The following is a 16611-nucleotide window of genomic DNA, read 5'->3' as shown; positions in this document are numbered from 1 at the left end:
TATGGGTGTCAGCGGGCAGCATCTCCGAGCTTCCTGCAGGGGTTTGCCATCTTGTATGGCTGTGTGGTGCCGTACCACCACTGCAAGTGCCTCCTTCCCCAAACTGCAAGTCGTGGTCTTAATTGCGGTGAGACGGGTGGTCACCAATGTGTGTGGGGCAATTACCCATGGTGAGAGGTCTTTGTAACACTGTCCAATGGTCCGCAGGGGTGAAGAGGTGGATACAGGCATCCTTTGTGCCGTTCCCCCCGTAGCGAGGTCTCTTGGACCCAGTATTGGTGTTGTGGGGGTGCGACGTGAAGTAGGGTAATAGTCAATGTCCCCTAGGGTGCGGCTCAGGTGCTTGATACTGGCCAGAGTGACTGTGCACTCTGTGAGTCTCTAAGTCGTGGGTGAGGCGGAGGCACCACCGAGGATCCATTAGGTGGACCCCTAACTGGCAAATCATCCGGGAGCTCAATGAGAGCAGGCAGAGTCTAAGGCCCAAAGGGCGGTGGCAATTCAGGTGGGGTGGGGGGGGCGACGGGGGGGGGGGGGGGGGGTCGCGGTGCTCTATTCGCGTCCCCAATCCAGCGAGGCAGGCCTCTAACTGCCACCATTTTGGATTTGTTCACGGGTCAGGTCCTCCGACTACCCCCACGGCAGGTAGGGCACACACTGATTCCCAAGCCATTTTCTGGGGCTCCCAGGCATTTGCTGAGGTTTCCCTGCAGAGTTCACGGTCCAGATCCTGGGGAGGCAAGAGTTCTGTCGTTAAGCCATGTCAAGCGGCAGAGCCTCATGGTAATGCACTCACTTGGCCGCCATATTGGACACGCCCCACCTGAAGTCTTATTATTAATTAATCTCCAATACTTTACCAATTACCTAACACATTGTTTTAGTGCCTGGAGATTTTTTTGTGACATCACTTTATAACATCATTCAAAAAAAGTTCTGTAGGGCTTATAAATGCCTCCATATCGCAGTAAAAGGATCAAGTAGACCTGCATAAAAAATGTTATGAAGCTCCGCTAACTGAGCCTTCGCCGCTGGTGCCCTGTCTTCCTCAGAACAGGTAGTGGTTCGAGGCTACTGTCTGTCCTTGTTCCCTGCTTCCTCTGCCGGAGTAGTTGCCGTGAGTCTGTGTCCCTGCCGGCTCTCATCTTGTCTTTTCCTTAATCGTATTTGGTAATTTGCCATTGTATTTTGTCTTAATTTTGCCCGCTCTCATATTAAGCCTATCTTTCACAGTATTTGCTGTTCCTGCCTGTTGCCTCCGCTGCTCCTCCCCCCATGTTCTCCTGCGCCCGCCTCCCTGCTGCACTTCCTTCTCCTTTCCCCTATATAATGACAGCCGCTGTGCGGACGACCGAGCACGACCTCTGACCTTCTGGCTAGAGACCCAGCTCCACGCCCGTGCAGCTCCGCTGACTGAGCCTCAGGTAGTGGTTCAAGGCTGCTGTCTGTCCTTGTTCCCTGCTTCCTTTGCCAGAGTAGTTGCCGTGATTCTGTGTCACTGCCCGCTCTCATTTAGTCTTTTCCTTAATTGTATTTTGCTCACATTTGTTTTGCCTTAATTGTATTTGGTTATTTGCCATTGTATTTTGCCCACTCTCATTTTGCGCCCGTCTTTCACTGTATTTGCTGTTCCCGCCCATTTTCGCTGCTGCTGCCGACGCAGCCCCTCCCCCCCAGTTCTCCCGCGCCCACCTCCCAGCTGCACTTCCCTCCCCTTTCCCCTATATAAAGGCTGCCACACAGTGGCCGCGCACCGGTGGCACACCAAAGACAAGCCCGTCTGCGCCCATCGGCGACCAGACTGCGACTAGCACCAGAACCCCTGGATCTCCTACCATCCACTTCTACGACTCAGCAGCCCTCCTCGCACTCAACTCTGGAAGAAACAACAACTATCAGCAGTGCTCTCCGAATCAACCCCCTGGTCCCCGCGCCCCCTTTGCATCCACCATCACCGACCTCATCGTACCCCACGCCATCGCCTCCATGTACTACATACTCATTGGAGACATGAACTTCCACCTCGACAACCCTAGCGACCACAACTCCACCACCCTCCTTGACAACCTCGCCAACATCGGACTGAAACAACTTGTCACCACTCCCACCCACAAGGCAGGACACACCCTCGACCCCATTTTCGCAGGGGGAAACAGAACCCTTTTCAGCCACACCACATAACCCACTTGGACTGACCACCACTGCGTACACTTCCTCGTCAACAAACCCAGGCAAACCAAACCTGCTCCGCGCCCACCGCGAAGAAACTGGAGCAGAATCTCCGAAGAGCAGCTCAACTCCACCCTCAACCGCGACACCACCACCACCACAACCAACACCAACCTCGCAGCCAGGTAGCTTCACACCTGGATCTCCAGCTGCGCAGACAAGCTTGCCCCGCTACGCAACTCGACAGATAGCGCCACAGGAAGGCCACATGGTTCACCGCCGAAGCATTTGCAGACACCTCAAGAAGAAATGGAGAAACAAAAAGACGTCCGACAACCACACCACCTACAAAAACGCCATGACGAAATACCACCAAAACAACAGAACCACCAAAAGAACCTTCACCCACAAAAAAATCCTCGTTAACGCCAGCAACTCGAAGGAGCTCTTCATCGTTATCCAAGAATTCATAAAGCCCCCCAGCGAAGCCACAGACATCACCCCCTCCCAGGACTTCTGCGTCAAGCTCGGATCGTACTTCCATCTGAAAATCAAGAACCTCTACAACAACTTCAACAACCACACACCTGACCCCGCAACCACCGTGCCCTCCGGCAACACCAGCCAGCCCATCATCGACTCCTGGACACCTGTCACGACCGAAGAGACCACCTCAACCATGAAAGGCATCCACTCAGGGGCCCCCACGGACCCCTGCCCACCACACATCTACCACAGAGCCACCAACGCCACCAGAATTACGATGCACCATCAACGCCACCTTCGTGACCGGCACCTTTCCCGATGACTGGAACCGCTCAGAAGTCAGACTCCTGCTTAAGAAACCCTCAGCAGACACCATGGACCTCAAGAACTACTGGCCCATCTCTCTCCTCCTATTCACGGCAAAAGTCTCTGAGAAGACGGTCAACGCACAACTAACAAAGTTCATCGAAGACAACTCCATCCTATACCCCTCCCATACCCGGATTCCAGAGCAACCACAGCACCGAGACTGCCCTACTAGCCGCCACAGATGACATCCACACCCTCCTCGACCAAGGCCACACTGCAGCCCTGATCCTACTCAACCTGTCCGCAGCATTCAACACCGTCTCCCAACGCACAGTCACCACTAGCCTACACGACGCCGACATACAAGGAACCGTCCTCAACTGGATCCACTTGTTCCTCATCGGCAGAATCCAACGAATCAGACTGCCACCTTTCCTCTCTGGGACCACAGAAATCAACTGCGGAGTACCAGAGGGATCATCACTCAACCTAACCCTCTTCAACATCTACATGGCCCCCTCGCCACCATCGTCAGACAGCACAGCCTCAGCATAGTATCCTACGCTGACGACACCCAGCTCATCCTCTCCCTCACCAAGGACCCCACCAGACTCAACTTTCATGAAGGAATGCAGAATGTTGCATCCTGGATGAGCAACAGCTGCCTGAAGCTCAACTCTAAGAAGACAGAAGTCCTCATGCTCGGAACCACCCTGTCAGAATGGAATAACACCTGGTAGCCCACCGCCCTCTGCGGCCCTCCGACCCCCACAGACCATGCCAGAAACCTCGGCATCGTACTAAACGCCTCCCTCTCCATGAACAAGCAGGTCATTGCAGTCGCTTCCAGCTGCTTCAACACCCTCTGCATCCTCCGGAAGACCTTCAAATGGACCCCCCCCCCGACTGGAAACCTGCTATTCCGGTCCCCAGCCTATCTGCTTTCTCTTATAAATTGATTTCATGAACTTTAGGTACACTCCAGATTGGATTCTGGGGTACACTTGTGAGTCCCTAGTATATGGTATACTATGTACCCAGGGCATAGGTACCCCAGAGGCCTACCAGGGGGCTGAAGCATGTATTATGCCACCCCTGGAAAGCCCTCCAAAATGACACCACAGGTCTGCTACTGCAGGCTGGGTAAGGTGGTGCATGCACCCCTTACTGAGGTATGGGTTCACTATACCTCACCTATCACTGCACATATAAACCTATCAGTCACCCCTATGGCAGGCCTTATCAATCCTGAAGGCAGGGTGCTTGGTTATATGTGAGAGGGTGCCCAGGCATGGGCTGAGCCCCTCTGCAGCCTTCGGAATCTCTTCTCCGAGGTTGTCAGTGGTGCAGCCTGACCATATACTCTTAAGTGCATTATAACCAAACGGTAAATGCTAACTTTGGACTGGCTGCACGGAAACATTTCGTGTTTGGTGTCAAACACCTTGGAATCATACCCCCCACACTAGTAACTGGTGTGGGAGTATGATCCCACCCTTCTAGAGGAAGAGACATGACAGCACCGGTATTCCCGGTACCAACTTAAAAGAGCCCTGGCATCACAAAATGGATGCTGCAGCCACAGACACGGGTCTGGCCTCCTGCTGCTGACCGAAACTCCGGCAGGGGAGGCCTGGACAATAGGTTTCCTGTCACACAGAGGTGTAACCACCTCCCAGACAGGCTGATGTGTATTGGGGCTCGGTGGGAGCACTCTCAGAGTGCTTTGAAGTCCTGCACTGGAGGACCATTGGGTGTCCCTGTGCATAGTCCAGCTCAAACCAGTTCAGGGGCTTCCAGCCCCTCCTCTGGTGCGAAACTGGACAAAGGAAATGGGTGTACCACCCCTCTTTCCAAACCCACCCATAGGTGGGTCCCCACAGTTAGTCCAACCCCTTTCTTAGGTATAAGTAAGGAATCCCTGGCAACAGGACTTTAGATATCCCTGGACAAAACTCTGTAGCTGAATCCTGGAACTTCGACGCTCTACTCAAGACTAGAGGACTGAAGAAATTTCCCTTGGGGTCAAGGAGTGACTCCCCTGCTTGGCAGGCACCAACAAAGCATTTTGCCAGTCTGCATCTCCGAAGCTCCCGCCAGATTCCGAAGTATTTGCAGCACAGGAAGAGGATTTCCAGACTTCTCAGAGGCCGACCTGAGTCCCCAGCAAAGCTGAGACCCGCAGCCCTCGTGAGTAACGTGGAATCGGAACTCCTGGTCACCGTGCCCATTTGCAAGTGCATTGACTTCCCAACGTCTCTCGAAGTCGTGCTTTGGGTTACTTGTAGCCCACGCCCGAGCACCATCTGCACAGAGGACTGTGGGCCTACACTCCACGAGTGTTCCGTGAGCCCCCTTCTTGCATTTCAGCACGAGGCTCCTTTGCGATCTCTGGTCCGTCGAATGGTGGGTCCCTGTGAAGGCAACTTTAATTTTCCTTGGGCTTCCCTGGTTGCTCCAGATGTGCCCTGACTCCCCACCGCGTGGTGAGTCCCTCAGACCTTGCTGGTCTGCACCGAAGCATCTTTCCCCTTTCTGCGTGCGTTGCTGTTGCCAAGGCTTGTTGTGTCCAATCCGGGCAACGACGCTGCAGCACTTGACATCCTTCGTGGGACAGCTCGAATGCAGCTCCTGGTCATCCTTGACGCCTCCTGGTCCTCGTGGCTGAAGAGTCAAGCGTCACCTAAAATCACCCGACTTCGGTAGGCATTCGCCTATCGTGCCCCTGGTCACTGGCTAGTGACACAGACTCTGTACCCTCTGCTTTCAGGTTCTTCTCGACTTCGATCCAGGCTTGGATCTCTTCGGACACTTCGCATCTTCCCGACAGCAGCACTTCTTCGCCAGCTACCACTGAAAACAACGACGCGGCTTCCCTGGGTGAGGTAACTCGAGTACTCTGGTGCTCCCGTGGGTGTTGACCCTATAACTTCTTCAAGTCCAAAAGGGTTTGGTCCTAAGTCATCTCTAAGTGTCCCTAATCTTTAAAAATCTAACCGCAAATTCCCCATAGAAGCTAACGGGAGCTCGCGGCTGTGTTCTCACACTGCACACGACCCCGTGGGTCCCCTGTGTCACTACCTTGGGTGGTTCCTTGGGGTCCCAGCGATTCTACAGGCTCTAGGCCTTGTGTCTAGTTAAGTCGTGGTTCTTATACCACTATTTTAGTATAGGGTTTGGCTACAATGTTCCCACTATAACTAGTGGACAGCATATACCAGGCCAACTTCTAACACAGTAGACTGGACTACGGAAACACCCTCTACGCCGGCATCAAAAAGCCCCTACTCCGCAAACTCCAGACGATACAGAACACCGCAGCCAGACTCGTCCTCGGCATCCCCTGACATGAGCACATCAGCCAACACCTACGGAACCTCCACTGGCTCCCCGTTGAGAAGAGAGTCACATTCAAGTTACTCACCCACGCCTACAACACAGGACCCCAATACCTCAAAGAAAGAATTGCGTTCCACGTACCCAAAAGAAACCTCCACTCTGCTAACCTCACCCCTGCCGAAACCCCACGCATCCGCACAGCCAGAACAGGGAGTAGAGCCTTCTCCTACATCACGGCCAAGACCTGCAACGAGCTCCCTATCAACATCAGACGCACCCCATCCCTGAACACCTTCAGGAAGGCTCTCAAAACCTCTCAAAACCTGGCTCCTCAACTGATCGGAGCTGCTACCCCCCCTCCCCTCAAGCGCCTTGAGACACTCATGGGTGAGTAGTGCGCTTACAATTCCCTGATTGATTGAATGTAGACTTTCACATGCATATCTCTTTCACCCTAAGCAAAGTCGCGTCTAGATCACTGGTTTACATTTTTGCCCCAAGAGAGAGACATTTATGTCAGATGTTCGAGATAACCACTGATAATAACAGTGGTGTGTTTCATATAGCTTATCATACCACACTCCTGCAATTGCAAATCACTGTAAACACAGATGTTACCACACACAATCATATGCCTTGATTTCCATCTAAAAGAAATGTATGTACTTTTGCCTTATGGGGATATTCTTAAAATATTCCATTAACCCTCATGGACTCACGTTAGGAGCCCCTTTCTATATATATGTTCATTGTATTTAGAGCGCTTTCCGATTTAACCACGACTTCAGCAACATGCTATTCGCCACAATGAATTACTGACTTCACAAGGAAACTTTAAACAAAGTGCTTAGGTATCTCAGCCAGGCCGATCCAAACAAAAGGAAATTTGCCTCTACCTCTGTCTCGGTCTCAGATTTCTGACAGTTTTCATACCCACAAGGAAACGTAAGTTACATTGGGCTGATTGTAGCTACTTTTACTCACAAGGTACATATTTACTTTTGAGCGAAAAACTATCTCAAATGTATTGTGAATATCCACAACGTCCGACTTTCTGAGGCTCCACATAATACTACAAAATGCAATTTCGCACTGTAAATCCTATGTGAATTAGATTATAAATTACAAATTAGAAGCAAGAAATGCAGTTTTTACATACGTTTTTCACCAAAACCTTTTGAACTGGCCCTGTATAATTATTGATTACACAAGACACTGAAAAAATAACACATTGTGTAGGAAGGTACTGGCATGTCAGTTGCAGATCAAAAGTAAATGGACTTTAACTGTAATAGTGACATTGGCATTGAGGCTGTAGGGCTCAGACACCCTTTTCACACCTTTGTCTCAAAATATCAAAGTTAAGGGTAGTTTAAGGATTAGGAATTAAATCTCTCTTTTTTTTTATTGTAGCTCACCAGACCCTTCAGGCTAATTTTTTTTAAAACGTATTTGATACTCAGATACACAATATGTAATCTACAGAATTAGTGTCATGTGAAATAAAATGAAGATTTTATGTTAAGATTTCCAAACTACATAAACTAATTTTGATTGAACTTCTGCTAAATTTCCATGATACATTTTCCTTTGTTTTAGTTACTCATCTTATGATTTCCTTTTAAATCTCAGTTTACTATTTACATTTTACTGTTACGAAACTCTTAACACAGCTTTTACCAGGTGCCCACACTCGCACACACACAACACGCTTACTCACTTTTGCCCCTTATTTAATTTACTTTTATACATGTATTTATGTACTGCAAAATGTTGTTCGTTATTTTCGGAGCAAGGTTCAAACAACTTTTAATACTGGTCATAACTCTGTTTTTTGTTTTCTGTCCAGATCGGCTGTGTCAAAGACATGGAGCAGTACAAGCCACAATGTCAATATTGAAGGTGTATGTTTAGTTTTAAGGTTCAAACATAAGTGTCTTTAAAATTATACATTTTTACATAATTGTCATACCTGTGGCTTGGAGTCGGTGTTATAGTTGTAGAATGATGTGTAGTTGAAGTATAGTGACTGGTAGAGAAGGAAGTTTCTGTCTCTCTTTCAATTACGTGTTCACTGGATATTATATTTTTAGACACGTACTGCTAAAAAAGAAAACAGACCTTTCAAGTTCATATACGTACGTTTTCATGATTACCAGTGGTGTTTACCGTAATTATGTATGTATTACACAAAATATACCAACAAACATTGTAATAAATAATCCATATGTCAGGTATTATTAACGTACAGTAGTTAATCAAACGGTTCTAAACTGATAAATTGAAAAACCTTGTTCATGACAATCTCTCTTCAAAGCAGATACATACATATTACAAGATTTGAAACTTGAATGAATCAGAAATAAATAAAAAATCGAGGTCGTGGTCAGAGAAGAGACCCGTGAAGACAGGTGCGTCTCCCCTGAGCTCCTCTCAACGGACCCCTAACCCCCTCTCCCCGCCCCAATGGCCTGTTATTGGTGGCTGTGTTACCCCCGTATGATCCCCTCCACCCCGTGACCGCAGGTCAGTGAGGGGAGACCAGACGTTTCTCGCACACACGAAGGAAAAAAATACCGGCAAGACGCCGATCCGGTTTAAATGAGGAGCCGCGACGGCCATCTTTGGCCACGCCTGATGCGTCGCACATGCTGAGGCGAATGCCGGCGGCTGGACGACGCCGTCCCCATAGCACCCGGAACTGGAGGTCCTCGGCGGTTGTGTACTCCCTCGATGCCTGGCCGCCCTAGTGCACACTGTCCGGGCGCCTCTGCGCAGAGTTTATTGTCGTGCAGCGGCGGCTTGGTGGCTGAATCGGGCATAGGCCGGGCGCGCATTAAGGAGACCCAGAGGGCTAGCTGGAGGTCGCACTGGGTCTTTTTATTTAATTTAGCCAATTGTTGTGTTGGTCTCACCGTGGCAGCGCATAAAGCTAAGGCTCAGCGTTCTTCCTCAATTTGCAATATGCTCCACATGCCCCCTGAGCGGCAGATAGGGACCCTCGGCTTCAGTCCTTGGACCAGATCGAAGGCTCAGACTATCATGCTATCTTGACCAAAGATGACATCAAGCGACTACTAGCTGAATTCCGCAGAGATTTCACATCCCTTCGTCAAGACTTTACTAGAGCCATATCTGATATTGAACAATCGCTGCGCCAGGCAAACGCCTGCTTGACTACAGTGAAAACAACGGTGGCAGAGAGTACTCTTGATAATGTTGACAGGACAGCTTGTATTGAAAAATTGGAGAGGGGACAACTTTCATTGCAGGACAAGATAGATGATCTGGAGAACTGTGCTAGATGCAGTAATATTCGCCTCCATTTCACCAGCTGATCTTGAGACCCCATGTCCAGACCCTTTTTGCCGATCTCTTGCAGCTTCCCGATGAGTCACTGGTTGTTCTTAATTGCACCCATAGTGTGTCTTCTGCCTTCCAACAACAAAAGAATCTAACTCCAGACACTCTGACGCGAGTACACTATTTCCACCAAAAAGAACAGATTATGAGGGCTGCACGACAATAGGAACCGATTGTCTTTCGTGGTGACTATCTTTATATCAGGACATATCAGCCCATACATTAGCCCACCGTAAGGATTTAATTTTTTTTACCATCTATAAAACAACAAGATTCCATATCGCTGGGGCTTCCCGCACTGCCTTCAGTTCACACATCAGGATAAGGGCACTGCCTCACGCACACACCCTAGGAAGTCCGCGAGGCGCTAGGCTTATACCCTCCACCTGATGTAGACAGTGGCGGATGGTGACATTTGAAAGTGGTGAGGCGTAAACTTTTCTGTCGGAGTGCACCGTGGCGAGCGAGCGCAGCGAGCGAGCTCGACCACCTTAGAGGGGGTTCGGGGGTGTTTTTCCCCCGAGAAAATTTTGAAAAAAAAGTGGGTAAAGGGTGCATTTTCAAGCAAATTTGAGAAGCACAGAGACTAGAGCTGCAAACACACTTATAGCCCACTGCAGAGGGTATGTTCTTAGGTGAAGTCCTGCTGAAACTAAAATGCATTAACATTATAATCTCAGTTTCCCCACTTAACAAAGAGAGTCATCCCCAGAAAATGAGTTCCCCATCCTGTTTCTTCATTACATTTTCAGACAAAATTAGGAACATTCATACCCTTCGGAGTGTACTAATGCCCTAGGCACACACCCATGCACTAATGCACCCGTGCACCAATGCTCCTAGAACACACCTGTGCAATAATGCTCCACGCACACACCTGTGCACTAGCGCTCCAGGCATACACCTGTGCACTAATGGTCCAGCCACACCCTATGCATTAATGCTCTTGGAACACACCTGTGCACTAATGTCCCAAGCACACACCCAAGCACTAATCCTCCAAGTAACACACCCATTCTTTGCTCAAACAAGACAGGCATCAAAGTATGAATGCATGTTAAATAAATGTTAAAAACACAATTTTATGACTTCGTGTGTTTTCCAAACACAAAATAAATATGAATAAATACAGATAAGATGGCAAACATTGAATACGGATAAATACAGACGAAAACATAAATCAATAGCATACAACCGGGAGCCCTAATTATAATCCACCCCTAAACACTACACTGGTCTCCTCCATGCAGCCTGAGCAGCCACTCTCCAAAAGGACTCACTTACAAACAGCACAAAGTACAACTTAATACTGGAGTAACTTGGCTCTGTAAAAGATGCCCAAACCAATCCGCAACTTGTGCCCGGGTTATAGGGCAAGGGGTGAACCCTGACCCCCATGCCACCACATATTTATTATTATATGATATTTCGTTAAATTATAATCTTATTTATTATAAGTCACATTAAAACAGAATCATAACAACATATTTTAGAATGAAAATACTAAGCTTCCATTGAACCGCAATGGAGTGAGAGAACAAGGAGCCGAATTTAAGAGTGTAAATACTGCTTACGGGGGGGGGGGGGGGGGGGGAGAGGGGAGAGGGAGTACAGCGTCTCGATGGCCTTGTCTGAATGCAGTGCCTGCCATACCAACAGCCAGAACTCTGTGTCCCGACCCTGCCTTGCACACGCCTGCACCCAAACGCAGTTAAACTACCGCCGCGCCGGCTCTCAACAAATTGGCAAGAAACTAAATAAATATACCGAAGGTGATCACAGGACACCACTGCAAGACACGGAGACGGGAACAGGAGGCTAGTTCTAAGACGACCAATTTTTTAGATCTGACAATCATGAATACAGGAAATAATAATCGCAGTGTAATTATTTTCGAAGCCAAAACGTCACCTATAAAAGTACAGGCTGATAGAATACATATTCTAGATATGGGTTCACAGCAGTGGTTTTTGAATAGTCTTTGATGAGGGCACTGTTTATCCCATGCATTCAGTACATAGCATGAGTGTGGAGTCGCAGCCGGCATGACGGGTGGTGGGGTAGGGAGAGTAGCATGGGTTCATGGGGGGGAGCGGCCCGGTAATAAAATAAAATAAAATAAAACTTATCTCTAACTTTCCACGTTTTTGTAGAACGTTCTCTATGTGTAGAGCGTAAATTAAAAACATCGGATTATCCTAGGTAATATAAAAATACAAATAGTGCCACATACATCCCAGTGTGTTCCCAGTGTGTTCCAAAAACGAACTGTAAAGATTTCCAAAGTATGTCTAAAAATAGATCAAGTTGGCTGCTGGAGCGAGGGCACAACATTTGTAACTAGTCATTTTACTAATGCATGAAATTCTAAACAAAAAGTGGCATCTGGTAGTTCGGGCGATTATCCGCGTCTATGACTCCAAGAATGAAACGAGCAACAAGCTGAGGTCCTAAATTCGGTAAAAAAGCAAACCCTACCAGATTTGACACTGTGGTGTACACAAGTCCACCAGTCGCGGCTCGCGAGGGGAGAAGAGGGGGTGTCGCGCGGGGGAGGGGGCCAGGGGAGGGAGTTTTAAAATAAAATCAATCCGATTCCTACCTGACCAGGTCCGCGCCGCCGGCCTCGGGTCCGTTCTGGCGCCAACAGTGGAACAGCCGCATCACTGCTGGGAAGTACTAGCAAACCCCTCTCAGCCAATCCTGGCGCTGTAGCAGCACCAGGATTGGCTTAGAGCAGGCCAAGGCAGTGTCACGCTTTGCCCGCCTGCCCATTAGGAGACCGAGGTTCGCTCTCCTAATGGGCATGCGCCAGCCTGAGCAGGCACCAGTGCGCATGACTGGGCACGGTGCAAAAATTGCCTACCATCCCCACTCATGCGCACTTGTGCAGTGCTTGTGCTGCTGCCTGCCCCTGACAATCATGACTGTCAGTCAACATGACGCCAGACCGCCCACCCCCTTCAGACTCTGAAGGGGGTGGGCGGTCCTACGTCATGCTGACTGACAGTCATGATTGTCAGTTCTCCCTCGGAGCCGCTGCAGCTGAACTCAACGGTGCGGGCGGGGGTGGGGGGGGGGGGCAACGCCTTAACGCCCCCAATGGACGCACCGCCACTGGATGTAGATCAGCCTTCTGAGCCTCAAGACCCGGCAATAATAGATGGGGGAGGGGCGGCTGGTGCTTCCAGCCCTCACCAAGTGGGAAGCGTGGAAACAAAAGCGGCAGGTCGATAAAGGATATCCATCTCCATCAGATGACGACGTGTCACCTTGACTGCCTTGCCTCTCTCAGTGGGGATATGGTTGGATTCCCCGTTGTTCACGGATTGATCAAGGAGAGGGGGAGATTTTCTTCTACTCCAGACAATAACTGATTCTTCTTACTTCTTCTGATTATGTATATGGCGGGGAAGGAGGACATGGGACTAATCACAAGCTCTCCCTTTCTCTATTGCTGTTTAAGCTAATCTTTCTGTGCATAATTTTCTATTTCTGCTAATCTTAGCCTTTTGATTCAATAATTGTTTGATGACCGGTGGCCCAGCGGCTCCTCCACAGCTCGGTCCTTTACCTGTGTTATTGACAGTTCTGTGTTTTGTTCATCGTTGTTGACACATAAGCGCATTGCATGCCACGCCGGGAGTCACACCCATACTATTTCACTCTAGACGCTTTTGGAATTTATGCATATGCTTACATATGACAACCCACCACATTGTATTTCTTAACATGCAGGGCCCTCAATACCCTGCTGAAACGTAGGGCACTTAAACACTGGTTATGCCCCAAGGAGGTGAACTGTAATAAGAGACGCATCTCCGACAAGCTGACACTAAATGCATTTACTCTTACTGGTACCCCACACAATTCCACTCTTGTTACACACGCAAGTCCCAGGGAGTGGCTAGCTTGCTCCACCAAGACCTCTCCTTTACCTTAGACCACACCTACAAGGACCATGAGGGATAGCAGATAGGTATATAGGGCACGTTTGGCTCTACTAAACTGTTCATTGCCTCGCTCTATGGTCCCAATGGAGATAGGGGCGAGTTATACACTGATCTTTTTTAGAGGAAGGGAAGGGGTTCCTAGGGACCCCTTCCCTTCTGCGACTCCATTACCACCCTCTTGAAGAGGGCGGTAAATTGCAAGTGTTTTGCAACCGCAATTGCGGTCGCAAAACATTCTTTTTTTTATTTTATTTTTTATTAGAGATATATAAGTAGTGTACAGCTCAGCATCTTGCCTACAACCCCAATCGGGCCGGCAATGCAACATTGCTCCTATGCATATAGTGAATTACCAGGGGGAGGAGATTACACAGCAAGCCGCCTACAACCCTTCCGGGCCGGCCGCGTCAAGAGGACATTCGGCTGTATCACCAGGAACAGTATCTGATGCATGCAATTTCAAGCATTAATAAACCTCAAGAACATGAGTAACCACCTACTTGTGAACATAATGTAGCAAATTGTTCCCATGCTAACGGAATGCAGTGACCTATACCCTGCAATAGTGGTCCATAATGCCCCGTACCCTCCAGTGTGCTACATGTGCAGGCCCGGGTCAAAGGTGTTGGTTGGGGATACCGCTGGTCATCCCAAGGTAGACGTGGCAGTGTCCGTGTCTGCAGCATGTTCCAACAGATAGGTCTGTAGGGGCCCCCATATATCTTTTGGGCGAGATGAAGGGGGCTGGAGATGCGCATAGGCCTGCAGCTGTTCTTGACAGTAGGTAAGGTCGCAAATCCAGTCCTTAAACTTCAGCGCCCGCCCTCTGCCCCATCTACAAGCAAGTCTACGCTTAGCGAGCAGTAGCGTCAACGAGGTGTATCGCGCATTTTGGCAGCCAGGGGTTCCGTGTATCCGAGCAGGGCAGTAAGGGGGTCTGCAGGAATATGCATACCTGTCATAAGGTCTAGCGCAGTAAGAACCTCAGCCCAGTAGCACTGTATGGAAGGGCAGTCCCAGGCTAAATGTCTAAAGTCCGCCCCCTCCTCCCTGCATCTGGCGCAACGATCATTATGCCGAAGCTTCAGTCTGTACATCCGTGCTGGCGTATAATATAGGCGATGAACAAACTTGTAGTGTATAATTCTGAGCCTGCTGCTAGCAGATATCTCTCCCGTCTGCCTACAGCAGTAGAGCCACTGTTTTTCCGTGATGGGATGGCCTAGGTCGTCCTCCCATCGACTATGGGCCAGTGGCGGGACATATTCCTTGTTAGTTTGGACACTGCAGTATAGGAGTGAGAGCACGTGCACAGAGGTGTCCTGTTGGAGTAGGGCATGAAGCGCGGGCATCACCGGTGGTTCGTGGGGGAAGGCAGGCGTGGCAGCCTTCACGCTCTGTCGGAGTCTGATATAGTAAAAGCGGTCTAGGGGGGTGGGGTTTACAGCTCCAAAAAAATCATCACTAGTGTGGAACTTCCTGTTGGTATACAGCTGTCCCCAGGTGTGGAGAGTAAGTCTTCTGAGAAGCCGTCTGCATCCCCCCTCCTGCGTAACCAGGAGGTCCTGCCGTCCAGGGAGAGGCAGGAGCGGGGAGTACAGCATAGTGCATTGGGTTGCCTTGGCTAGATCGTGCCACGTACTGATGATGCATTGGACGGGTACTCCAGGAGCGCTAAGATATGCGGCACTGGGCGTGGGCGTCATGTAGCTTCCTCTATCGCCAAGTGGGGCATGAAGGGGGGAGGTTTCATCCAGTAGGCAGCATAGTGTGCTTGAGCACAGCAACAATATAACTCAATGTCCGGCACAGAGAAGCCTCCCGCCCAGAAGGGGCGCGTGATTATGTCCCATTTCAGCCTGGCCTGCTTCCCACCCCACAATAGACGAATGAGTTGTGTCTTAATGGCGGAGAAGAAGTGACGGCTAGGGGCATACGGAATGTTAATGAATAAGTAAAGGAGTTCAGGTAGTATGACCATCTTGATTATGGCTGCTCTGCCAGCCATGGAAAGGGGCATTGCAAACCATCGTGTAATTCTATCAGTAATGGAGTCTAACACCCGCCCATAATTTTCTCTCATGAGCTCCTCGCGATCTCGAAAAATAGTGACTCCAAGGTATGTGAGGGTGCTCTCGCACCACTTAAGGGGAAAGTCAGGTACAAACCGCTTAGTGGACTCGGTAGGGGCGAATATGTGCGATTTGTTCCAATTTAAATTGACTCCTGATAATTGCCCGAAGAAAAGGAAGAGGCATAATATAGGGTTCAAGCTGACACCTGGACGGCACAAGTAGAGAGTGAGATCATCAGCATACAGTGAGATGAGTATCTGCCTCTCCGGGTAAATGACAGCATGCTCTCTATAGTGTCTTATTTTCGCAGCGAGGGGTTCTATGGCCAGGGCAAAAAGCACAGGGGAAAGAGGACAACCCTGTCTGGTGCCCCTTGCCAACGGGAAGGAAGATGAGCGCAGGCCATTAATCATCACGGTCGCACGGAGTCCTGTATATAGTAAGTTAATTCATGCCAAAAAGGGGGGGGAAAGCCCATGCGCACCAAGACAAAGGACAAGTAGTCCCATTCCAGGGAATCAAATGCCTTGGTGGCATCTAGGAAAATGGCAGCCGCGTCTTCTTCAGGATGCATGTCATGGAGCAGCGCGAACAAAGTGCGCAAGTTATGAGCGGTGCTTCTGTTTGGGATAAATCCAGATTGGTCGTGGAGGACTAATACCGGCATCAGGGTCCTGATACGATTTGCGACTAGCTTGGCTAGGATTTTAGCATCTACATTTATAAGGGAAAGTGGCCTATAGGAGTCTAGGCACGTGGGGTCTTTACCAGGTTTAGGTATGGAAATGAGTGCCTTCTGCATTGTACGGGGTAAGATGCCAGTTTCTCTGGCTTCCTCGAACACATGCCGTAGTATGGGAATGATTAAGTGTCGATACAATTTATAAAATTCGGCCAGTAGGCCATCTGGCCCCAGG

The 16611-nt window shown here is 49.4% G+C and overlaps 1 protein-coding gene across 1 annotated transcript in view; it reads right to left on the bottom strand.

Annotated features, from left to right (window-relative positions):
• The window catches only part of LOC146861750 (pro-neuregulin-1, membrane-bound isoform-like), a 689810-nt gene that overhangs the window by 93280 nt on the left and 579919 nt on the right, over positions 1-16611 (bottom strand). The window contains 1 exon segment of the mRNA XM_085640932.1: positions 8276-8406. Coding sequence (XP_085497058.1) covers positions 8276-8406 — 131 coding nt within the window.

The sequence above is a fragment of the Triturus cristatus genome, chromosome 2_2, assembly GCF_964204655.1.
Source record: "Triturus cristatus chromosome 2_2, aTriCri1.1, whole genome shotgun sequence".
Classification (NCBI taxonomy): Eukaryota; Metazoa; Chordata; class Amphibia; order Caudata; family Salamandridae; genus Triturus; species Triturus cristatus.
The sequence above is the reverse complement of the archived record's forward strand: the minus strand, read 5'-3'. Positions and strand labels throughout refer to the sequence as shown.